Source organism: Periplaneta americana, chromosome 1 (assembly GCF_040183065.1).
Source record: "Periplaneta americana isolate PAMFEO1 chromosome 1, P.americana_PAMFEO1_priV1, whole genome shotgun sequence".
NCBI lineage: Eukaryota > Metazoa > Arthropoda > Insecta > Blattodea > Blattidae > Periplaneta > Periplaneta americana.
In genome coordinates, this window is record NC_091117.1 from 178457210 (window position 1) to 178483616 (window position 26407).

General features: G+C 35.7%; 1 protein-coding gene across 6 annotated transcripts in view; it reads left to right on the forward strand.

The window, feature by feature from the left end:
• Fhos (Formin homology 2 domain containing) overlaps nt 1-26407 on the forward strand; it is a 758651-nt gene that overhangs the window by 674860 nt on the left and 57384 nt on the right. For all 6 annotated transcript variants that reach the window (XR_011333454.1, XM_069833164.1, XM_069833173.1 and 3 more), the window contains exons 8-9: nt 6700-6767; nt 23427-23532. Coding sequence is in view for 5 of the 6 variants with exons in the window: in XM_069833164.1 (XP_069689265.1) it covers nt 6700-6767; nt 23427-23532 (174 nt within the window). In the remaining variant the exon portion in view is untranslated. The remainder of the gene's footprint in view (nt 1-6699; nt 6768-23426; nt 23533-26407) is intronic.

A 26407-nucleotide genomic window follows, 5' to 3' on the forward strand; every position in this document is an offset into this window, starting at 1 on the left:
TGTCTTATCTTTGACTTTCAAATATTTGAATTAATATTTGATTCAATACTTTTATTTACAATCTGTTCCTACGGGAAAATTTCAACATTGTGGAATTTCCTGAATATGTGTGTGGAAGTAGCCTATATGTAGGCCTATGTGTGTGCGTGCGTACGGGTGCCATAGTGCGACCAGAACTGACTTGACTATTATGCACTACAATAGAGTCTCTGTCAGCCATGTCCAGCCAGGGCATTTCTAGCCTTCAAACGAGGTGCGACAATGACGTAGAATATCTTTTATGCGTATGCCTGCATGTGAATCTGAGATTCTACGTTACTGTTGCACCTCGTTCGAAGGCTAGACCTGCCCCGGCTGGGCATGACTGGTATCGATTATTCGAGTTAATGGGGATCAAGACTACCTCGGATAAGCAGAAACTCGGATAAAATGGATGATTAGTTAAACACGGCTTTAGAAAAGGAAGATCATGTATAGATCCATTATTCAGTATCAAATTACTATTAGAAAAAAGAAGAGAATTTAATTTAGAAACCCACATAGCATTTATCGATTTTGTGAAACCTTTTGACAAGGTTCGAAGAGATCTTTTATTTGGCATTTTACAAGAAAAAAATGTACCAAATCTGCTATTACAAAACATAATAGAAATCTACACTGACAATAAAATAAGTGTCAAAATAAATAATCGTATATCCCAAAGAAAATATGTTAATAATGGAGATAGACAAGGTTGTCCATTATCTCCAACACTATTTAATATTTACATGAATGAAATCATTTCTAAATGGAACCAAATCTATACATCAGGAATCATAATAACCAGTAGCTTAACATAAATACCCTGCTCTTTGCAGACGATCAAGTTATAATTTCCAATTCAGAGGATAACTTACAAAGAGGACTATATACATTAAATAAATTATTATCAGATTTTGGGATGGAGATTTCAGCACAAAAATCAAAAGTAATGGCATTTTAGGACAAGATCCAATCAGAAGTAAGATAATACACAATAACCAATGCCTAGAACAAGTATAAAATTTCAATTATCTGGGTTGTGAAATATCTTATCAAAATGAAAAAGATGTGAACAAGAAAATCACCAAATTTACACAAATTTTAGGAATAATAAATAATACATTAAAAGCTAAATTAGAACAAAAATCCACAAGAATAAAAATATATAACACTCTAGCATTACCCTCCCTTTTATACGGAAGTGAGATTTGGACAGTAAGGAAAATAGATTTGAGTAGAATCAAAGCAATGGAAATGAAATTTCTCAGACGGACAGCAGGATATACTCTTTTAGATCGAGAAAAGAATGAAGAAATATTGGAACAATTAGAAGTAGAGTCATTAGAAGAAAAGATACACAGATACAAACTAAATTGGCTACACTATGTAAAACTAATGGACAATTCAAGAATCCCCAAAATGATTATGCAATATCAACCCAGAGGACATCGACGGTTAGAAAGACCCTTTAGAAGACTGCTAGATGGGGCCGAAACAGGTCTACACAGGCCTAATGCATGACGGATGATGATGATGATGATGATGATGATGATTAGTTAAACACTGTTTTGATTAAAAATTAGATAACTCTTTTACTCAATTGACTAAAGAGAATGAACAAATCAGGTTAATATGAACTTCAGGCGTTTAGAAATACAGTACGTATACATTTCAAAAGCAACTAGCATGCTGTACTGTACAGTATTTACTTACTTACTTACAAATGGCTTTTAAGGAACCCGAAGGTTCATTGCCGCCCTCACATAAGCCCGCCATCGGTCCCTATCCTGTGCAAGATTAATCCAGTCTCTATCATCATATCCCACCTCCCTCAAATCCATTTTAATATTATCCTCCCATCTACGTCTCGGCCTCCCAAAAGGTCTTTTTCCCTCCGGTCTCCCAACTAACACTCTATATGCAGTTCTGGATTCGCCCATACGTGCTACATGCCCTGCCCATCTCAAACGTCTGGATTTTAAGTTCCTAATTATGTTAGGTGAAGAATACAATGCGTGCAGTTCTGTGTTGTGTAACTTTCTCCATTCTCCTGTAACTTCATCCCGCTTAGCCCCAAATATTTTCCTAAGCACCTTATTCTCAAACACCCTTAACCTATGTTCCTCTCTCAGAGTGAGAGTCCAAGTTTCACAACCATACAGAAGAACCGGTAATATAACTGTTTTATAAATTCTAACTTTCAGATTTTTGGACAGCAGACTGGATGATAAGAGCTTCTCAACCGAATAATAACACGCATTTCCCATATTTATTCTGAGTTTAATTTGCTCCCGAGTGTCATTTATATTTGTTACTGTTGCTCCAAGATATTTGAATTTTTCCACCTCTTCGAAGGATAAATCTCCAATTTTTATATTTCCATTTCGTACAATATTCTGGTCACGAGACATAAACATATACTTTGTCTTTTCGGGATTTACTTCCAAACCGATCGCTTTACTTGCTTCAAGTAAAATTTCCGTGTTTTCCTTAACCGTTTGTGTATTTTCTCCTAACATATTCACGTCATCTGCATAGACAAGAAGCTGATGTAACCCGTTCAATACAGTATTTACAGTAATTTTTTTTTCGATCAAGCTCGGATAACACGGAACCTCGGTTAATCGAAACTCGGATAATCGAGACTCTATTGTAGTATTCAAAATTTAAATAGAAAAGTGACTAATTGGTAAAATTCAGGTTTACCAGTTATTCCCATGTGATCCACAACTTCAATTGCAATATCTCGAGCAGGTCTATGAGGAGTGCATTGACTGGCTACGTATCCAGGAAGTTGTAGGAGTTCGCTTTTAGACCGAAAGCAATATAAATGCAAGCCAGGAACACAAGGCCATGCATACATATGGAGTAACGAGCAGGTGACCCCCCGCCACAACAATCTGGACTTGTGACCCCTGTGGGGCGGGTTGTCCGAGTCCTTCCTTTTGAGGCTCAGTTAATTAACCCTCCTGGAGAGAGACGAGCTGTCCGCGTGAACGCCGCCCTCAACCCCCTCCCCAGGTGATTATGCACCACGTCATTGTTGTTGCTCATTCCAAAACATTTGAGAAACGTATTTCACTGCAGTGACTCAATGAGAGAGAAACAAACATACAGATCTTAATTTTTATTTGTTAACCCATGTATATAAATATTAAATGAAGTTATAGTGAAGAAAAATATTGAACCATTGATACATACATTACCCACAACGCGCCCAAAAACTTCTCGTTAGGATTATATTAACATATTTTGTCTTTGTTTCAGAGTTTGAATGCAAGAAAATCAGTAACGTAACAGTAAAGCACCTTTATTTTTTTTATAATATGCACAGTCTGTACTTTTAGCTAAAGCAATAAATTCTTTTTCTTTTAATTTCGAATCTGCAATAATTACCCATTAACCTACTTTTATAATGTACCTATCATAATGTTTTCAATAGACGATTATCACAAAAATCAGAACAATATTTGTAATATTTTCTGAGAGAAATGCATCTAAAATTTTTTAATTTAAAATTTTTAAATTTTAGTTCAAAGAAACCTTTCAAAATCAAAGAACAACTCACATTACAGTAAGGGTTCATTTAAAAGCCAAGTAGGACCTTTAAAATTGCACAATTTATTTGCTTCAGAATCGAAAGTACAAATATACTGTACAATATTCTAGGAAGCTAATTTTTTAAGATTTAATTCTGCTCAAATTTGCTTAAAGGGTTAAGTACAGCTTACAACAATAAAATTTTGGAAATACCCAACTCTTTTTCTCCATTACTGCATCTTGTACAATAATGAAAATTTACGATTTATTTTTACGACTTAAACAAATTATTTACATTTTTTTTTTTTTTTTCAAAATTCAGTTCACTGTGCAATGATGAAGCTTTACCCATATAACTAAAAAAAAACTATCCAACATTCTGTGATGAAATTTTTTGTGTGTATTTATACATGTCATATCAACAATATGGTGCAAGATCACTCCTATACCTTTGATAGATTGTCTGATAAAAAATAAATTCGTTTAAAAAATAGTCAAATATCAGTATTTTGTTCTAACAAAAAAAAATATTATTTATTAAGGAATATAGTTGAAAGAGCATGATATTTTAAATATGAGTTTCAGCAATAAAATAAAAGAGAGAGAACATGAAAAAGTAAACAAGTTTATGAGTTATGAGGGAAACGCTTCATCACTGCACAGCGAACTGCCCATTTTTAATTTTGAAAAATAAATATAAGTAATTCTTTTTAAATCGTAAAAATATTTTTTTTTCATATAGCAGGACAATGCTTTACACATACCAATTTTCATTATTGTACAAGATACAGTAATGGAGGGAAAAAATATGTTGAATATTTCCAAACATTTTACTGCTATAAGCTGTACCTAATGCCTTAACTTAGATTATTTTCCACTATTACAAAAAATTAGTAGTAGCAAAACTGCAAAATTAAACACAGCTTTTATACTTTTTGAATAGAAGGTAAAAATATGGACAATACAAGGTGAAGAACTTAATGGAATACTATTCAATATATAGACCCTCTTACAAGCAAACATTCTCATGTGGGCAGATAAAAAAGTTATTTTTTTTCTTACACCATGTTAATAATGTCAAAACAAGTATTTATACAAATTTTGGTTACTCGAGCGCAATTATGAGAGCCTTCCAGAAAGTAAGTTTCCCTGGGGCCATTTACAGGAAGAAAACACAATTTCATGGAAAGTTGTATTGGAACAGATTTGTTGATCTATTTTTCAACATATTCCTCACAGGAATTGAGACATTTGTCATACCATGGGATCAACTTTTGTATCCTTGTGTAGTAGAAGTCTACCGCCTGGGATCGAAACCAATGTGTGAGAGTCGTCTGCACCTCTCTGTTGTTATAGTTTTTTACATCTCAAAGAGATTTCATCACTATTTTAAGGTTTCGTCGATCTTTTGGTTTATTTTGTAGTGCTTTTTTAAGGTTTCTGATACGTCCGTTCTTGTGGTATGTTGATACCGATTTATTTTATTTACTCTCTTGTATTTTCCCCATTAAAATTTAAAAAAAAAAAAAATGTACAACGTTTTCGGATCGCGTCATCGCTTATTTAGACCTTGAGAGTACATCCAACTGTACAGCATGAGTCATAAGAACGTATATTTAAAAACTTGTGCGCATGTTCCCGGATGTAAAATGTGGACAAATGTACCTACGCACGTGAAGTCGTAAGTCCTTGTTTGCCTAATAATGTCACTCTTGTTACATCTATTCATAACTACAATAGCTCTAATACAGCGGTGACCAAAGCGGGTGTCACGATTACATCGTGTAATCACAGACATTCAAACGGGTACGAGGAGTTTCTTGTACATTGCTGTGTGTTTCATTCACATACTGAAGGCAAGCAGTGACGGTATCATGTCGCTCTACAAACTCTGTTTCTACAAGCAGTATGAGGTGGATTCGTAAGGGATGAGGAGAACTTTTTAGTAGTTCTGTCGGACAAAATGTAATATGTTTACTTTGTTCAATGGTTCTATTATTATTATTATTATTATTATTATTATTATTATTATTATTATTATTATTATTATTATTATTACTGACCACTAAGTATGTGTTTCTATAATTCACATGTACGTGCATGAATATTGATATTGTTAGATTTTCTCCCTAGAAGGATAAAATTATTAGGTTTTATCTCAATTTTAATCTTCTTAATCTTTAGATGAGGGTAACTATTTATTAGTTATTCATTTAATAATATTGCAGAAAACTGATTCAATATTATGTGCCAACGAACTGTTAAACGACAGGAGTTGACATGTCTTAAATCATCGCCAGGAAGAGAAAGATGAGATAAATAAATGTAAGGAAACAGCTACCTAATGGGGTTTGAAATATCTCGTGCACTAAAGCTTTTTAATAGAACAGAATTTCTCAAAAGAGTAATGATTAAAATAGCTTAAATAACTTGTCCATAAGAAGTTTTTAATTAAAAAAAAACTACGAATTTCTCAACCAAATATCGAGAGAAGAATCTAGAAAATTCCTGATTATATTCAAGAGGAAGGTTAAAAAAAAGAAGCAAAAAAATCGTATATTATTCACTGGCTCTTGATGACAGCAGTGACATTACTGATACAGCAAAGCTTGAGATTTTTAACCACGGGATTGATCAAGATGTTAGTACAGGAACCACCACTGGTTGTAGTTTTCATGCCAAGTACCTTTCCTCCGTCTCCTTACTTCATAGGCTATCTGTCGCATGTAATCACTGCAGTTCGAGTTTTGGTCACCGCTGCTCTAATAGTAATGTATCTAATGACATTCCTCAAGAATAATAACATAAAATATTCAACCTTTTGCTACCTACAAATATCCACAGACTAATTGGAGAATTTACTTCTAAGTGTCGATATATAAAAATAAACTGTTCGACGAGGCCTAGGCGAATTAAAATGGCTCTCGATGGCCTATATCTGTCCAATATGTAGCATAACTTGTAGAAACATTTCAGGTTCCAACATGTAAATGCTGACTCTTTTTTATCCTTCAGAAATCTAAACAAATATTTCCAGTATTCAGGCTCCTGGAGCGATGTGCCTGGGGCTACAGTCTTTTGACGTAACGCAAGCCCCAGACAACATGAACTGACGTGCGTGTTTTCTCTGTGTTGCAGAGAAACTGCTCAACTCCGAAGGCCGTGAGCTTCGAAGAGCTCTGTTCTCTCTCAAACAGATCTTCCAGGTAAGTGAACGCACGCCCAATTTCTCTGTTCTATGAATGTAAACAGAATTTCACACACAGATCCTTCATGGATGCCCCATGAAGCCACTATGAAAAATAAACAAAACGAGATCACACTCTAGATCAGTATTTCTCAAACTATGGTCCGCAGACCACAAGTAGTCCCAGAGGTCTGCCTTTGGAGGTCCTCAGGATTGAACTTGTATTTATTAAAATCGAGCGCATGTCCGAGAAAAGCGAGGAGGGAGGGGATCAATTGAATTGCGGATCATGCTCTATACTTAAGAGCTTCAAATAAACAAGGTTTCCGTTGCAAAAGTTTTCTATCATGGAAACATGTGAAGAGTTCGTGGGAAAAGCGATGAATGTCACATTTCTGTTAAGGATTAGATAATGATCTAATTGAGTCTATAACTGCAAGATGTAGTGCTGTTTCTATAGAAAATAAAGGAAAAGATTACTGTATTCGTGGTGATAATTCTCCTTTTTACCATTTTTCATAAGAACAACATTAAGTTTCGCAGTGATCCAATGAATTAGATAATGACATCAACCTTACGAAAACTGTGACATTTATAGTTTTTCCCGCGAACTCTTCATGTGTTCAACACTATTTATGGAGTTTGGAAATTTCATGCAGCAAGCATTTATCTCTTTCTTTCAGGGCTGACACTATTAAATTTATGGCAGTGCCTACTCTACTTCACTATACTTCTTTTGGAAATACGAGTAGTTCCTTACATGTAGACATTTGTTGGACATAGGCTACTTTGGAAATTTCAGGTTCGTTCCAACAGCAGTCAGCAACCGTCTGTAACCACCGTGAGCATGCGCAGTACAGAAAAAGCGTTCCAACCAACGAGTTAGAAGAGAGCAACCTAGCAACCTGTATTTTTGTTATTATGAGTTGATTTTAGTATGAAAACACAGCTTATTTCGTGTAATTTCCTAAATTTAACCAATAACAATGATTTATGTCTCTCTTGAAGGGTATACACTAGAGATAAACAAAACTAACTGCTGCTCTCGCTCGCTGTGTTCGCTGCATTTGTCTTTCGAGTCTCGGCTCGTCATTCTCGCTGCGCTTCGAGTCTCGCTCGTCATTCTGGAAATAGAATTTGGTCGGCGTGGAAAGATTTCGTAACTTTGAATAACATACATCATTGAAATAAAAAACATAAATGTTTAAATGAGACAAAAAATACAAAACAGAGCAGTATCTTAGTTATCAAAATGTTCTGGTTCTATTATATGATATTATCTATGGTTATATAAATAAAAACACACAATTCTCAAATAAATTGGCATTTCTAAGAAACATAAAACATGACATTAATATCTTTTTACTTGAGATTGCACACTTGATCTTAAGCATATGAAAAGAAAATTCCTAGTCTTTTAATAAGGGCCTAGTAATTAAATAAAGACTGGGGAACGGATTGTTATACACTGAAAGGTAGAGATGTTTAAAATAAACTACTTGATTGTTTATACATAAAACAGTTGTCAAAGTAGATAAAAGTTCTGTCAGATATAAACAACTGCTGACTTCGGGACTTGATCACAATATCGAGTCTCGAAGACTCACAACCAGTCTTTACGTCAAGGACGCCACGTAATACAACATTGTCGTGCGGGTTTTCGGCTTTGCGGGCGTTTTTAGTCTCATTTTCTCGATCGTTGTTCATCTCTAGTATAGGCTACATCATCTATACTAATAATAAATCTGTAGCCGCAATTTTTCTGGTAATTTTCGATTTTCCAAAAATAATTGGTCCTAACATATATAATTAACCACCCTGAAACCGAAAATCGCATTTTTGAAATTTTTGTTTGTATGTCTGTCTGTATGTTTGTTACCTTTTCACGCGATAATGGCTGAACCGATTTATATGAAAATTGGAATATAAATTAAGTTCGTTGTAACTTAGATTTTAGGCTGTATGGCATTCAAAATACTTTATTTAAAAGGGGGGTTATAAGGGGCCTGAATTAAATAAATCGAAATATCTCGCTTATTATTGATTTTTGTGAAAAATGTTACATAACAAAAGTTTCTTTAAAAATGATTTCCGATAAGTTTTATTCTTTACAAAATTTTGATAGGACTGATATTTAATGAGATAAATAAGTTTTAAAATTAAAATAACGCCATCTAAGACGGTGCAATGAATTAAGAACAAATGACTTCGTCTATAAGGGGCCTTGGACAACAACAATCGAAACAGGGGCCTTGGACATCAACAATCGAAAGCTATTAAACATAGCCTACAAAGAATGTTTCTGTGTTTGTATGAAGTAATACCAGAAGCTAAATTAACCGATTTGTATAATTAATTATTATTTCACCATTGGAAAGTGTAGTTTCTCTAGATGGACATAATGCTATAATGTTATTACAGTAACGTCTGAGTAAATCGAGGACAGGTAAGATTAAAATAGCTTCTTATGCACAGAAAATTGGATAGGCTATTTTGTACATTCGTTTTCTGTATTTCTTAAAATAATATTTATGTACACTCATTTTAATCTCAGAGAATTAACGAACAACGAGAGTGTATTGATTTAGTATGCAGTAATAGTACGTTAGCTTAGCAATCCATTATTTTATAATTCAGATTTTTAACTATGCTCTATTGAATCATGTTAAAATACATAAAATATATATGCAATAAATGCAATGCAAAAAAAAATTGGGTAATGAGCGAAGCAGATTATCTTGCGCTGTTGTAAAAGTTGTTCCCTGGATGAAACGTCCTATTTTAATTATGTAATTACTTTATATTTATTTCTAACAGGTGCAGCTGAGCGCACGGGTACGGCTAGTTTTAAAATAATTTAATACACAAAAACAGCTATAACATGAAATGCTCAATAAGTTTTTTGTAGCTTTATTCTCTTTAGCTCTAATCAACAATAACAACAATCCAGGTTGCCAAGCGACGATAGAAAACAAAAGATGCGAAAACAAATGAATGAGATGTATAAACAATTTAATGCTCTTTCATATTTAAGTATAAAAATAGAGGGGTGCCATTTGAAATTTCAAAGTGGGGGAGGCTGGGTGCTGGGAGATGAAATCTAAAATGCAATTAAGCCTGGTTTCAGACTTCCCCCTCAGTATCTATATCGACGTGTTTTTTTGTTTAAATTGAATTCAATTTAAATAATTAATTATTTAGACGGGAAATTTTGAAATAAAAGGCCTGTATACCTAGAACGTGTTTGCTGTTTTTAAAGTTTGCTTTCAGTGTAACTTACTTGAGAAATTGCCTGTAATGTTCTGTCTCAAAGTTTTAAGTAAGGAACACATTTTGTATAGCTGTTAAATGCGGAATAAAGATCACATTTGGAAAGTTGAAACTGGGCTTAAGATCAGAGACGAGCAGCCACCCCTAACGATTTTCCCACCTAAGTGGAATTCAATGTAGCGCGTCGGAGTTATACGTTCCTTCCCCTCGCAGTTTTGAAGTTAAGTATCCCAACATCATGATCTGGTTACGACCGTGGCGATATGGTGCGTAAAATGTATTCCAATCTTGTCGCCTGTGCATAACTTCAGAAACACTTGAGCGGACGTTGTGCTAACAGTCAAAATTTCAACAGAAACTGCTTTGAGAACCATGCTTGATTGAGATGATTGAACTTGAGCCAATATTTCGTACAGTTGCATCTATTAATTTCTAAAGCACCTAATAGAGGGATAATTACATATAGTATATTGATATCCAAATACACAAACAGTTAAGGGAATATTTAACTAAAAATGAGACTTTTTCCCTAAGGTATCTTATTATTGTACATAATAAATGTCATGATGTCTGCATTTACAAGACACATTTTGTTACTGTCCAGTTATAAATCGATGAACAGTAAAAAAATGTGTCTTGTAAATGAAAACATCATGACATTTATTATGTACAATAATTATAAGATACCTTTTCATACTTGCAAAGGAAATGCACGCTGTATACTCCACAAAATAATTTTCACATTAGACCTACTCTTAATTTTAACAATTTTAAATTTGTATATGCATTTGATGTTTTATGGTATCCTTTGCATGATTTTGCACTTTTAACATGATTTAGTTTAATGTAACCCATTATCTTTCAAAGTTTATAATGTAAATGTTCAACTTAAGAGATAATGATGATCTTATGATGGTTTAAAAAAAAACGAAAACGTTTATCAAGAAATGAAATAAAAATATTGTACTATGACAGCAAAATCAGATAAGTTTATGATGGTCTTTTATGAAAAAACATTGACAAATCAATAATGATTTCCCCATTCGTTCACGTACAAGTCCCCTTCGTAAAAGTTTATCATATCAGTCGCAGTATACAACATTACTAAGTAGGGCCTACTTATATTGGATGTTGAGATAAAAATCTTCAGATTCCTCTTAAGCTGCTAACGGACAAATCAAAGCCTTAGTAAGCTCAAAGTTACATTAGAAAAGTACTGTGGCCAGAGAATCACACTGCCTTTGAAGGAGGTTTATCAGTTTGTTCCTTTCCTTTGTGTTTGATTGCCCAAGTGAATTCAATTTGTCGAGGGACGTTCTGTTCGAGGGTTGTTCTGTAGATAAAAGTCCCTTGCTATTTACAGTGAACTTGTCTGCACCCAGTGGCAGTCTTTCGGTGCTATTCGTTGCAGATCTGGATACAGACACAAAGAGGACAAATCCAAAAGGGTCCGAATGGGTGCATGAAAATATAAAGCCAACTAATTTCCTGAGTTCAAATCGATGCTTATAGGACAAGAAATCATCATATATTTTTCTACTCACTTTCTAAAGACCCATTCAAACTTATTGCATACAATTGACTATAAATATTTGAAGTTAATATACAGGTGGTAAGGAGTATATGTGCAAACGTTTTTAGAGGTAATTGGGAATAATATATTGAATCACATTATGTAACAAAAATCTCAACTTTAGAAGTTATTTTTAGGTATATGAAGCAATATTATTCATTTTAAGTTAAGTATTTCTCGGAGACTTAGGTGCACAGCAATGAATATTGATCTATTTTGAATCCGACTATTTGGAAATCTTCGGGTCCAAACGGGGGAAATCACGTGATAGTTACTTAACGGGACTCTTTTCTTTAAATTATTTTAAACAGTTGTACAATATTACATAGACTTCCAATTCCGTATAGCAAATACTTTCAGGAAAGAGCCTAACAGCCGAGACACTGGCCTTTACAGAATGGCCAGCAGAAACGGGTGGGCGAAACCTTTGTGCGACATAACCACTCGGATAGACGATACAATAACTCGCCCATCTAAATTGTTAGTTTATTACACGTAATAAAAACACAAAGAAAATTGTCTGGCGAATCATGAATTTGAGCGTCATTTTATGTTCATGATTTCAAATAAAAACCCTTTTAATTTTTACTAACATTTTATTTTTCATGTATATCATTCCCGGATTCTAGGGATAAGGCATGATCTCTCTCCCCTTAGCCATCACTTGTTCATTCAAAGTTAATCAGTTTGGGTATCCTCCCCTTCCTACCTTCTCCTTTGCTGTAAATTGCGGGCTGTATTTTATATGACGTAATCTTTGCCGACCACTGGTATAGGTTATACTTTCACACGTATGCCACTTCTAAAGTGTTCGTCCTCCTCTTCGGAACACATTTATGTACGTGTCACCATGGTCTCTGATACACGACTCAATACACCTGAGTTGTTATTGTTTGTCCGAAAAGTCTGGTGACCTCGGAGGCCACACATATTTGAAGATATTACGGTCCACGAAAAAGCTTTCAATGAACTTATTGGAGGTATAGGATATAACATCATTCTGCTGGTTGTAGATGCTAATTGTGAACAAAATCGGATCAATAGTTGAGAGAAAGCGCTGTACCCAGGCAGAGAGACGGCATGTCCAAAACCATGTTTTCGATAGGCCTATCAGGGATGTTAGAAACGTAGTTTTTCAGTGCAGAAACACAATAACAAAATACTTTCCTATACTACGTATAAAGAGAAAGGAAGACGATAATTCTTCAGTTTTATTCCGGAAATATTATCCAAGTCTTTTGAATCAGTGTCTGAAAATAATGTAGACCTACTACAAATTCAGCCATAATGGTGAAAATAATAAATAAAAACTATTATGAAAAGAAAGGAAATAGTGGTAAAGTGATAAACACGTAGTCTAGACTATTAAATCTCAAAGACACTATACCTGGATAGTATTTTTTTGGGCACCCGGTCTGAATCTCATCGGCTCCTCACGAAAACAAAGCAGCGACGCGACGCGTCTTGTTCTCTTGTCCCCACTTGCTCACGTATCGTACTCAGAAGCGACGACCGCCTCTACAAATGTGCACTTCGTATAGCCCCAAAATTACCACTTCAATTCTCTCTCCCCATCTGCACTATCAATACGATTGAAGTGGTGAGGGTAGGGGACAGAAGAGATGTACTCCACCACTGATTGTTCCTCCATACTGTGAGGAACTGAACTGCACGCTTCGCCGAGTACCGAGATGGCAAGGCAGGGGTGTGAAAGTTGTGTTAAGTTCAGGCGAACAACTTTGGTAATGAAGATCTCGCCGGAAAAAAGATGTAACATCTAATGAATGAAATATGTGACTTACAAAGATGGAAAAATTAATTTTGAAGCATTCATTCATAACGATAAATGACTGCACCCAATAGCTGAATAAACTTGTATCCTTGATTAGAAAGAAATGGTTCTGATGGTAAATATAGGCCTAAAGAAATATACCCCTGAAATTATTTCATTTTCTCCTGAAACGTGTATTATAGATTTGTTGGTTATACCCTTCCGGGGTAGTCTTCGATTGCGCATGAACCATGTATTTTCAGTTCTTCTTTAACGACGTTGTTTGGTCACAAGTGTGCAGTGTAGTCTTCTGGACTAGCGAGTGGAACTGATGATCCGGTCGTGGGTTCAATTCCGCTTTGGTCTGACTACCTATTTTGATTTTTTCAAATGTCATATTATCCCACGGCAAATTTTCCGACTCAGTTCACAAAATATCATGTTGCTGTCGGATTATCTCACGTTAGATCTTCGAACTCATCTAGCCAAATACCATCTCGCTGTTGGATTATCTCACGGCAAATCTTTGGACTCATCTCGCCAAATACCATCTCGCTGTTGGATTATCTCACGGCAAATCTTTGGACTCAACTCGCCAAATACCATCTCGCTGTTGGATTATCTCACGGCAAATCTTTGGACTCATCTGGCCAAATACCATCTCGCTGTTGGATTATCTCACGGCAAATCTTTGGACTCATCTCGCCAAATACCATCTCGCTGTTGGATTATCTCACGTTAGATCTTCGAACTCATCTGGCCAAATACCATCTCGCTGTTGGATTATCTCACGTTAGATCTTCGAACTCATCTCGCCAAATACCATCTCGCTGTTGGATTATCTCACGGCAAAACTTTGGACTCACCTGGCCAAATACCATCTCGCTGTTGGATTATCTCACGGCAAATCTTTGGACTCATCTCGCCAAATACCATCTCGCTGTTGGATTATCTCACGGCAAATCTTTGGACTCATCTCGCCAAATACCATCTCGCTGTTGGATTATCTCACGGCAAATCTTTGGACTCATCTCGCCAAATACCATCTCGCTGTTGGATTATCTCACGGCAAATCTTCGGATTCATCTCGCCAAATACCATCTCGCTGTTGGATTATCTCACGGCAAATCTTTGGACTCATCTCGCCAAATACCATCTCGATGTTGGATTATCTCACGGCAAATCTTTGGACTCATCTCGCCAAATACCATCTCGCTGTTGGATTATCTCACGGCAAATCTTTGGACTCATCTCGCCAAATACCATCGCGTTGTCAGATTATCCAAGGTTAATCTTCGGACTCATCTGCCAAGTATTATCTCATCTGATTATCCCACGGCTGATCTTCGGACTCATCTCTCCAAATACCATCTCGCTATCAGAATATCCCTGGCTAAATCTTCGGGCTCATCTGCCAAGTACAATTTCGCTTTCAGATTATCCCAGGCTAATATTCGGGTTCATCTGCCAAGTACCAGTTCGCTGCTATCAGATTATCCCAGGCTAATCTTCGGGTTCATCTGCCAAGTACCATTTCACTACTGTCAGATTATCCCAGGCTAATCTTCGGGTTCATCTGCCAAGTACCATTTCGCTGCTGTCAGATTATCACAGGCTAATCTTCGGACTCATCTGCCAAGTACCATTTAGCTGCGTCAGATTATCCCAGGCTAATCTTCGGGTTCATCTGCCAAGTACCGTTTCGCTTCTGTCAGATTATCCCAGGCTGATCTTCGGACTCATCTGCCTAATACCATTTCGCTGCTGTCAGATTATCACAGACTAATCTTCGGGTTCATCTGCCAAGTACCATTTCGCTGCTGTCAGATTATCACAGGCTAATCTTCGGACTCATCTGCCAAGTACCATTTAGCTGCTGTCAGATTATCCCAGGCTAATCTTCGGGTTCATCTGCCAAGTATCGTTTCGCTGCTGTCAGATTATCCCAGGCTGATCTTCGGACTCATCTGCCAAATACCATTTCGCTGCTGTCAGATTATCACAGGCTAATCTTCGGGCTCATCTGCCAAGTACCATTTCACTGCTGTCAGATTATCCCAGGCTAATCTTCGAGTTCATCTGCCAAGTGCCATTTCTCTGCTATCAGATTATCACAGGCTAATCTTCGGGCTCATCTGCCAAGTACCATTTCGCTGCTGTCAGATTATCCCAGGCTAATCTTTGGGTTCATCTGCCAAGTACCATTTAGCTGCTGTCAGATTATCCCAGGCTAATCTTCGGACTCATCTGCCAAGTACCATTTCGCTGCTGTCAGATTATCCCAGGCTAATCTTCGGGCTCATCTGCCAAGTACCATTTCACTGCTGTCAGATTATCCCAGACTAATCTTCTGGTTCATCTGCCAAGTACCGTTTCGCTGCTGTCAGATTATCCCAGGCTGATCTTCGGACTCATCTGCCAAATACCATTTCGCTGCTGTCAGATTATCACAGGCTAATCTTCGGGCTCATCTGCCAAGTACCATTTCTCTGCTATTAGATTATCCCAGTGTAGACCTAATCTTGTGTATTAAGGGGTTGACTCGCAAGTAAAAAAATGCCGATCACTGACCTATACCCATTTATTTAGTAGACAAAGGTTTTGAGGTCTTGATGTCACCAAGTAGTTATATATCTGTTGTCGCCTATATCAATGAACTTGTGCTGAAAGTGTAGCCCACGATATGGATAAAGATGGTGCTTGTGCTTTGTAGATCTCTGTGAAAGGGTCAGTGCAGATAGAAGATTTTGGCAGTGGGAATTATGTGACTTGGGGAAACAAAGGGATCTGTATGAATGTGAACGTAGTTACTTACTTACTTTAATTACTTACTTACTTACTGGCTTTTAAGGAACCCGGAAGTTCATTGCCGCCCTCACATAAGCCCGCCATTGGTCCCTATCCTGAGCAAGATTAATCCATTCTCTATCATCATATCCCATCTCCCTCAAATCCATTTTAATATTATCTTCTCATCTATGTCTCGGCCTCCCTAAAGGTCTTTTTCCCTCCGGCCTCCCAACTAACACTCTCTATGCATTTCTGGATTCGCCCATACGTGCTACATGCCCTGCCCATCTCAAACGTCTGAATTTAATGTTCCTAATTATGTCAGGTGAAGAATACAATGCGTGCAGTTCTGTGTTGTGTAACTTTCTCCATTCTCCTGTGACTTCATCCCTCTTAGCCCCAAATATTTTCCGAAGCACCTTATTCTCAAACACCCTTAACCTATGTTCCTTTCTCAAAGTGAGAGTCCAAGTTTCACAACCATAAAGAACAACCGGTAATATAACTGTTTTATAAATTCTAACTTTCAGATTTTTTGACAGCAGACTGGATGACAAAAGCTTCTCAACCGAATAATAACACGCATTTCCCATATTTATTCTGTGTTTAATTCCGTCCCGAGTATCATTTATATTTGTTACTGTTGCTCCAAGATATTTGAACTTCTTCAAAGATAAATTTCCAATTTTTATATTTCCATTTCGTACAATATTCCTGTCACGAGACATAATCATATACTTTGTCTTTTCGGGATTTACTTCCAAATCCATCTCTTACTTGCTTCCAGTAAAATTCCCGTATTTTCCCTAATCGTTTGTGGATTTTCTCCTAACATATTCACGTCATCCGCATAGACAAGCAGCTGATGTAACCCGTTCAATTCCAAGCCCTCTCTGTTATCCTGGATTTTCCTAATGGCATACTCTAGAGCAAAGTTAAAAAGTAAAGGCGATAGTGCATCTCCTTGCTTTAGATCACAGTGAATTGGAAACGCATCTGACAGAAACTGACCTATACGAACTCTGCTGTACGTTTCACTGTGAACGTAGACTATTTGGAAATCTTGCACTGTTCATAGACGTAGTATTATTTTAGTTGCAGCGTATGATGTGTACCTAATGCTAATGAGAAGCATCTACTCCTAATTTAATGACCCCGTTTTTAAAGTAGCTTTCATTTTACTTAGGAACTTAAATATACTCCGCGGAATTATGTTACCAACGACTGTTATTTATGCAAGAAGTAGGCCTGCTCCTTATACGAAAATCTATACAATTCTGTGTATTATCTAACAATATTTTTCTTCCGTGCTGACGGAAAGATTGTTTCATGAAAGAACTGAAAAATAAATAAAGCTTTCTTTCCTTCTCATATCATGGGAAAGTGTTGTGTGAAATTTTATAGGTTTGCCTGCCAGCGTTCAGTGACTTCATCTTTATTCGCATGTCATTCTGTTATCATGAAAGTAAATAGCGAGAGCAAAAAATGGGAAATTGAGTTGTTTACACAACATAACTTTCTCTTATTCTGTATTTATGGAATGAAATGCTTACATGACGTTTATCCTGCATTGAATGACACAGCATAATGTATTGATGCTTTAAGGCGCCATGATTCCAATGCTGGAATCCAGTGGCATTCGTGCCAATCCACGCAAGTGTATGAAAGCAAAGCTACGAATCAACGGAGCGTAATGCAAGTGACAATGCAATTTATGGAACAAGTTCTAATCGGAATAGTCTACATAATATTTAATTATATTAAAACGTGCAGCTACGATGTTCAACTGGTTTACCAAACGTTTGATGGAATGATGAAAGATTTTTGAGTAATATTTTTGCCTCTCGTTTTTACATTTCAGGAATTTAAGAAACGTTTATTAAAAAGTTTCGAGTTATAATACCGACGATTAGAGATGATTCTTGATGGAATAAACCTAAATTTCTAAATCTTTCAGGAGTAGAAATTATCTTTTATTTTCGTCAGTAGCGCTGCAGCCGTTTGAAAGATTAGTTTTAAATCAGTTTTGTATATAATAATAATAATAATAATAATAATAATAATAATAATAATAATAATAATAATAATAATAATAATAATAATAATAATCATAATCATAATCATAATCATAATAATAATCATAATCATAAACATTATAAATACTCATTAATGAAAAGATATAAGCAATCAATGCACGAATAACTTATTTGAAAATGTTGTTTGGGGAAATGGAATAACTGTTATCACACACACAGCCCATGCCATAGGCCTATAACTTTCCCGAGAAACCAGCTCACACTGAAAAAGAGTGCTTCTTATAAATATCATATTTTTTATCCCAAAAGTAAATACTTACTTACTTACTGGCTTTTAAGGAACCCGGAGGTTCATTGCCGCCCTCACATAAGCCCGCCATTGGTCCCTATCCTGAGCCAGATTAATCCGATCTCTACCATCATATCCTACCTCCCTCAAATCCATTTTAATATTATCCTCCCATCTACGTCTCGGCCTCCTCAAAGGCCTTTTTTCCTCCGGCCTCCCAACTAATACTCTCTATGCATTTCTGGATTCGCCCATACGTGCTACATGTCCTGCCCATCTCAAACGTCTGGATTTTATGTTCCTAATTATGTCAGGTGAAGTATACAATGCGTGCAGCTCTGCGTTGTGTAACTTTCTCCATTCTCCTGTAACTTCATCCCTCTTAGCCCCAAATATTTTCCTAAGAACCTTATTCTCAAACACCCTTAATCTCAATTCGTCTCTCAAAGTGAGAGTCCAAGTTTCACAACCATACAGAACAACCGGTAATATAACTGTTTTATAAATTCTAACTTTCAGACTTTTTGACAGAAGACTAGATGACAAAAGCTTCTCAACCGAATAATAACAGGCATTTCCCATATTTATTCTGCGTTTAATTTCCTCCCGAGTGTCATTTAGATTTGTTACTGTTGCTCCAAGATATTTGAATTTTTCCACCTCTTCGAAGGATAAATCTCCAATTTTTATAGTTCCATTTCGTACAATATTCTGGTCACGAGACATAATCATATACTTAGTCTTTTCGGGATTTACTTCCAACCCTATCGCTCTACTTGCTTCAACAAGAATTTCCGCGTTTTCCCTAATTGTTTGTGGATTTTCTCCTAACATATTCACGTCATCCGCATAGACAAGAAGCTGATGTAACCCGTTCAATTCCAAACCCTCTGTGTTATCCTGAACTTTCCTAATGGCATATTCTAGAGCAAAGTTAAAAAGTAAAGGTGATAGTGCATCTCCCTGCTTTAGCCCTCAGTGAATTGGAAAAGCATCAGATATAAAATGGCCTATACGGACTCTGCCCCAAAAGTAAATACAAATTAATATTATTATTGTCCTATTTATAGAGTTCTTCGTATTTGTAATGGATTGCATAGTTTAGGAGAAATAGACACATTTTCTATGAGTCTCAACAATTCAAATACACTTGTAATAAATTTCGAAAAATGATAGGGCCTATAACTTATATTACATTCTTTTGTATTTCATATTAACTTTGTTTTAAGATCTACATTTACTATTGATAATATCTTTGTATTTTTTATGTTTCATGTATTTATATCTTTAGATTGTCTTTGTCACCTTAGCTTTGTAAATATATATATATATATATATATATATATATATATATATATATATATGTGTGTGTGTGTGTGTGTGTGTGTGTGTGTAATTTTTATATTTATTAATAATTAATATCTTAGTTATAAGTGAACATTGTAATTGGTTGGCCTATTATGTTCACATCTTAAAAAAAAAAACAAACAAACAAAGCGCCTGGATATGTTGGAAATACCATGGGTTTATATTGGCAGTAAGAAAAGCTTACTGTAGTTGTGTAGATATAGGCCAAAACAAGAGAAAAGTTAGCTGTTTATGACGTGAACATGTTTTGCAACACGTTCTGAGAAAACCTCAGATGTTCTCTATATGACCACACTGTAGTTGACAACAAAGTGCGAGGTGAGGATGAGTTGCTTGACACAATAGTAATATGCGTTACAAGAGCGGTATGTTGAAGTTTTCATGTTCGAGGAAAAGTTTGAAAAAGCGAAACGTAGTTGAGCTTTTTTAATTTCCGAGAATTGAAAGAAAACATACCGCTCGTGTATCGTACATTATTTTGTGCGAAGATCGTTTATTACATACCTGAAAGAGGAATCTCTAATTAGCTGCAATGAAATCTCCATCTTGATTTCTGTTCAATGACGGCAAATTTGCAAAAAAAAAAAAAAAATATATCTATCTTCATTGTTGCTTTAAAATGTTTTCTGTGTTTACTATACTCCAGCAGGCCGTGATATACGTCTGTCTTTTTTTCCCCCAGTTTATGATGAGTCTGGAATCTTGATGATTTTTTCACGGCTTCCTTAATGTTACTTGCATCACGAATGCAGTAACTTTAATGGAGTTGTAGAGTTTACTTAATTTTTGGAAATATTTAAAAACAATAATTAACAGTGCAATTTAGGTGAAATTGCAGTGGTAAGTTTCCAATTTATAATTATTACTATATTGAACGTCTCTAAAAATAATATGTTAAAAGCCTAAAGCAGTAAAATCAATATGTCACTTAAGCGGTAAGAAGAGGGAAATTGTTATGTGTGTTCGGTTGGGAATACTGAATGTGGAATTTTAGACTTTCCGCGGATTGGTTTTGTGCGGAAACCAAGCAAATACGCACGATCTCGCACAAAAGTATTATTCTCCTCGTCATAACTTCAGGAAATGTTCTGAGATCCATTAACTTTGACTCCCGGTGTGTTATGAAAATCCTAGGTTCCCTCTACGAGAAACTTTTTAACTTGTGGCACAGTGGCGGGGTTTCGTTCCAGAAATTACGTCAGAAATAATAGTTTAATGAAAAAACAGTGTTCAGTATGTATTAAAATAAGCATAATGTATATAATTATTAAATATTAAGCATGTTTGTTTATGTCAATAACCTAAAAATAAAGGTCTTTTCTGAAATTATTGAGGGGTCCAGTGAAAGAAGTGGACAAGCGACAAATCCTGATATGTAGAATATCTCATTATTTCACTGGGATTTTACCTTTCATATGAGTCCAAAACTAAATAATATGAATGATTAGAACCGGAGATAGATCCGAGGAATTGGTACAAACGGTTTTTAGAAAATTTCGTAACTTAATATCAGCCGAAATTAGATTTCTAGGAAAGAATATACACGGATCGAATTTATTTTAGAGTTAAAAGAAGTGGTCGAAAAAAAAAGTGGATTGGATATGAAATCTTGATAGGTTTGAAGTGACATGGCTCTTATGCTAGGACAGGAAAATGAAACAAGACAGCTTCAGTCCGAATAATAATAATAATAATAATAATAATAATAATAATAATAATAGTGACAGTAATACCAATAATAAAGACTACTAATATTATTTTCATTTCTCTGAATTTCAAAGTAGCCTATGCAATATTAGTGTTTAATCAGCATAAATGTTATTTATGTAATAGAATTATTTTTTTCAAAACTCACGATTAACTCGAAAACTTTAACCAATGGAAACATTTCGAAAACAAATTTGAAATCACCGCGATGATTTCTATGAGAATCCGCAGTTATATCAGACAAACGTTTAGACACTCTGCATACGGAAGTCCTCCAGACGAAAATGCTCCTTTCTTTAACTCGCCACAACACGGAAACTAGTAAAGATTTTGAATAGCAACCACTTTTAAAACTAATTTTCATTCTTTCTAAACATTTCTCTCACTTTGACCCTCAATCTAAAGTGAAAAATAAAAAAGTTTGCCGCTTACTAACTTATGGGGGTGTCAATGTCTATTTTGAACAGGTCACTTCGAAGTTAATATTTTTTTATCACTTTCCAAAAAAAAAAATATTTCGAATGTTTTTCTATGCTTTCCTTAGACATTTATCTACGAATCCTAAAAATTACAGCACGATTGATTGATTATCATAGGAACTACGACATCATAATGTTTAATGTTGCGACAAATAGCGTGCTCGTCCAGAGTTAATGATCGTTCTCCCTCTCCCTTTTCCACCACGGTGCATTATTCCGATACACTACTTACTCGATACCCTTTTCAGCGAGTGCTGACGACCACTGCTCTAAAACATGTATTAGTACCGAGTGTCGAGAAGTTGTAGTATCGACCCATTTCTAATATTTCTGTGTTGTTATCTGGCTATTCGACTAACGGATCACGGAAGAATCCATGCACTTAGGCTCTCATTGATCCATTGTGTGCAATGATTGTTCCAATCAAATACAATTCGTGAATTCTATGCTGACAAGCGGGCCATCCTGTTTAAACCCTTACAGAATCAGGTTCTATCCCCAGACGGTAGTTATCTGATAAACTCCAGGAACCGGAGCCCCAAGCCCATAAATCCAATATCGACATCAGAGACTTAATACTTCACGCCAGCTATTTGAATGAGGAGGAGATGGAAAGTGTTGGTGGACACTGTTGGAGGGAAACGGGAATAATCCAATAAAAACACCCTAAAACATCGATTTTATACAAACATTCCATCTTGTCTTCATTATACATCTTGATTACACAACTTTTAACACTATATCACTTTGGAAAACGTAATTTATTATTTGTCTTTCACGTGTTAAATTTTATGTTACCTTGTTAACATGTTTCGGCCTGCTATTGGCCAAAAGCTAGAAACTAAACACACTAGAACAATACGAAATATACAAACATACAAAAACACATCCAAATGAAATTCTTAACACACAACTCAATTTCAGAACACACACTCTTTGACTCCACATTACACTACACAAACACACCCCCACAGAAAACAAAACAAAAGACGCCAAGACAAGCAACAACCAGTACTGAGGATTGCCAATAGCAGGCCGAAACATGTTAACAAGGTAACATAAAATTTAACATGTTAAAGACATATAATACGTTTTCCAAAACAAACATTCCATTATGACCAGGATTGGAATAGAATCCGAGTCGCCTCAGTGGAAAACCAACGCGCTAGCGTTGAAACATACATGCGGATGTTATCTGTTTTGGGATAGATGGGCGACATCATGAACGACTCTGAACCTTAGTTACCCAGAAGGATTATTTGTTTTTGATTTGTAATTAACTTTGCATATTCGTTTCCTTCTAGTCACTTGTTAAAATTGGTGTGGCTATGGACCTTGAGAAATGCTGACTGGACAGCAGAAGCAATGACATTGCTGGTTTTGTTTGCCCCGCAGGAAGACAAGGACTTGGTGCACGAATTCGTACAGAATGATGGCCTGGCCTGCCTCATCAAAGTCGGCTCCGAGGCGGATCAGAACTACCAGAACTACATTCTCAGGGGTGAGTGTTGCTATATTTTATATATCGTTCTGCCAGTGAAATATGTAGATATAACTAAATGTAGTGCTGTAATCATAACGAACATTTATTTATTTAATGATGCAATAAGGCAAAGAGAGAGAAAGAGAGCGTCTTTCCAAAAAAAAAAAAAAAAAAAAAAACAATACTTCGGCACACTTCGTAAGCATTCGTCAGCAAAGTCTGATTCACAGTAATGAAATTTTTTTCACACGTGTTTACGTAAGAAGTTCATAGAAAAACGAATCAAGCACATCCTTTACTGTGACTTTTAGTTCCATTTGAAGTAAAATATAAAATATTCATAGACTTTTAAACAGGAGTAAAACAAAAGCATAAAAAGCTGAAATAATAAAAGAGAATGTAATTAGTCTTAGAAATCATAAAAAAGTAACTAAAATCAGCAAATGAACAGAACAAAAATAGAAAAAAAAATATTACATTCCACAAGTTGTAAGAAGGATAATAATGATTAAAAAATATTTTGTCCTGGTTTTAGACATAAAGGCAGAAAGTATGCTCTCTCCGCCCACACCGGAAATTGAACGCTCTATGCATTAAGCCATAGCACATTATTTTTCTTTAGACTAATTTAGCGATTGTCAATAAAAGTAGTATATAGGGTGTTTCCGGGCTAGTGTTACAAACTTTCAGGGATGATGGGGAAGGGCACATGTATCAATTTGAGATCAGGAACCCTGGTCCGGAAATGACTGAGTCGAAAGTTACAAGCAAAAATAGTTGGGGAAATGAAATAATTTTATTCCTCTGTACACCTTATTTATGTGTATTATCTGTACGTCTTACACATACTGTATTCATCTGACGTTGTTTACGTTGTATACTTACAGTATTCCATTCAATGCGCTGTCTGAAGGGTGGGGACAGGAAACTACACTAAAGCAATGCAGATGGCATAATGTGTAACGGACATGGTTGATCCTGATACGCACGTCTGTAGACAGCAGTGTATGTGTACAAGTTGCAGTGTCCAGTCGATCCGTCCTAGTGAAATGAAGGAGTACACGAGAGCGGAATATGCAGACCTGATTTTCGAATACGGATGAGCCAATGAGAACAGTAGACAAGCTCACAGATTGTATCGGATTCAAGTACCCACGTAGGAGATATCCAGCCCATACCATCTTTCCACGACTGTTCCAAAAATTAAGGGAAGAAGGGCACGTGGTGTCAAATTACAATTCCATTTCCACACAACTATTTTTTATAACTTTCGACTCAGTCATTTCCGGACCAGGGTTTCTTATCTCAAATTGATACATGTGCCCTTCCCCATCATCCCTGAAAGTTTGTAACACCAGCCCGGAAACACCCTGTATGTTGTATTTTAGCAGTCAAGATGAAAAATTCATATAATTAAGAAACAGTTCTTAAACTAAATACATAACAGCAACTTTCAATGTTTTTTTTTATATCAAATTCGTTTCCAAACTTTTATAGCAGCGTTTTTCAACCTTTTTCAACATGTTGCACACTAAAGGTGTAGTTTAAATTCCTGCGGCACACTCATATAATCTAAACCAGTGGTTCCCAACTAGGGGGGATTTTGAGAGTTTTTAGGAGTAATGTGTTTACTGAATATCGATTTGTACCGCGTTCGCTGAATGTTGACTCTTGTGGATTCACTTTTTCACTACTCTTTTCACTTTTATTTTTCCAATTTTCGCTACGATAACTGTACTATTTTCATTTTCTCGCAGCACACCAGCTGATCATTATCGGCACATCGGTTGAAAATAGCTGCTTTATAGGGTGAAGGTTGGTAATATTGTAATACGAGTAATATTGTGACAGTTCTTTTTGAGAATATATTACAATTTTACAGAGATCGTTTGTTTTGCGTCAACGTATTAAGGGAATGTTCGTGGACAAGTTTCTGCTCAAAACCGGTTTTTCTTTCGCTCAGTAAAATTGTAATAAATTCTCAAAAAGAACTATCACAATATTACTCGTATCACAATATTAGCAACCTTTACTCTATATATTTTAAACATATTATTTTATAACACGAAACACAAAACATTTAAGTGTCACAAAAATATGTTTCAGTTGCACATAAACAGTTTTCAAAATCAATTTATTTCCGTCCGTTTTTCAATATCACTGGAATGAACATGATCATTTTCGGAACCAGTAAAAATGGAGAAACAGGTGCAATAAGATACGTGCAATTAACTTGAATGAGCATTTAAGTTCCTGTATAATTTTTATACCTTCTTTTCTTATCCTTATACTTATACAAGTAAAACAGTTTTTTATCTTCCTCTCGCGTTAAAAAATACTGAGCAGTTGTTTCTTATAAATATATTGAATTTTATTTAATATATTTTTCAAGCCACGAAACCTGTTCCGAGATCGATATATGGTTATATCACAGTCTACTAGTATATACAGTCACGAAGCTTGAGTTGTGAGAGTACTAGGAACACTAGACTGTGCAGGTACTATTTCGCATTGTCTGTAATGAGGCGATAGTAGCGATCCTTGTGGTTAGCAACTATCTGTGGATGCATATTTACTATGCATTGAGCTTCGTGATTGTATATACTAGACTGTGGTTATATGCTGATGGTGGAGCAGTGTTTGAATAAGAACCAAAGAAAAAAAAAACGAATTACTCAAGAGTAGATTTGTCGATACTCCGCAGTGTCTTCTTCCACCATAAATCTCGCAGGATTTGCCACTAAACGAACCCACGACCCAGACATGTTTGGCATAAGATGAAGCGAGAAATATCCTATGAATCCTTCATATAATACTTAGTTTTTTTCTTCTATTAAAACATCAAAAGTTTGTGGTTTCTTACATTGTTGTCCTTGGCAGTTCTTAACACTTT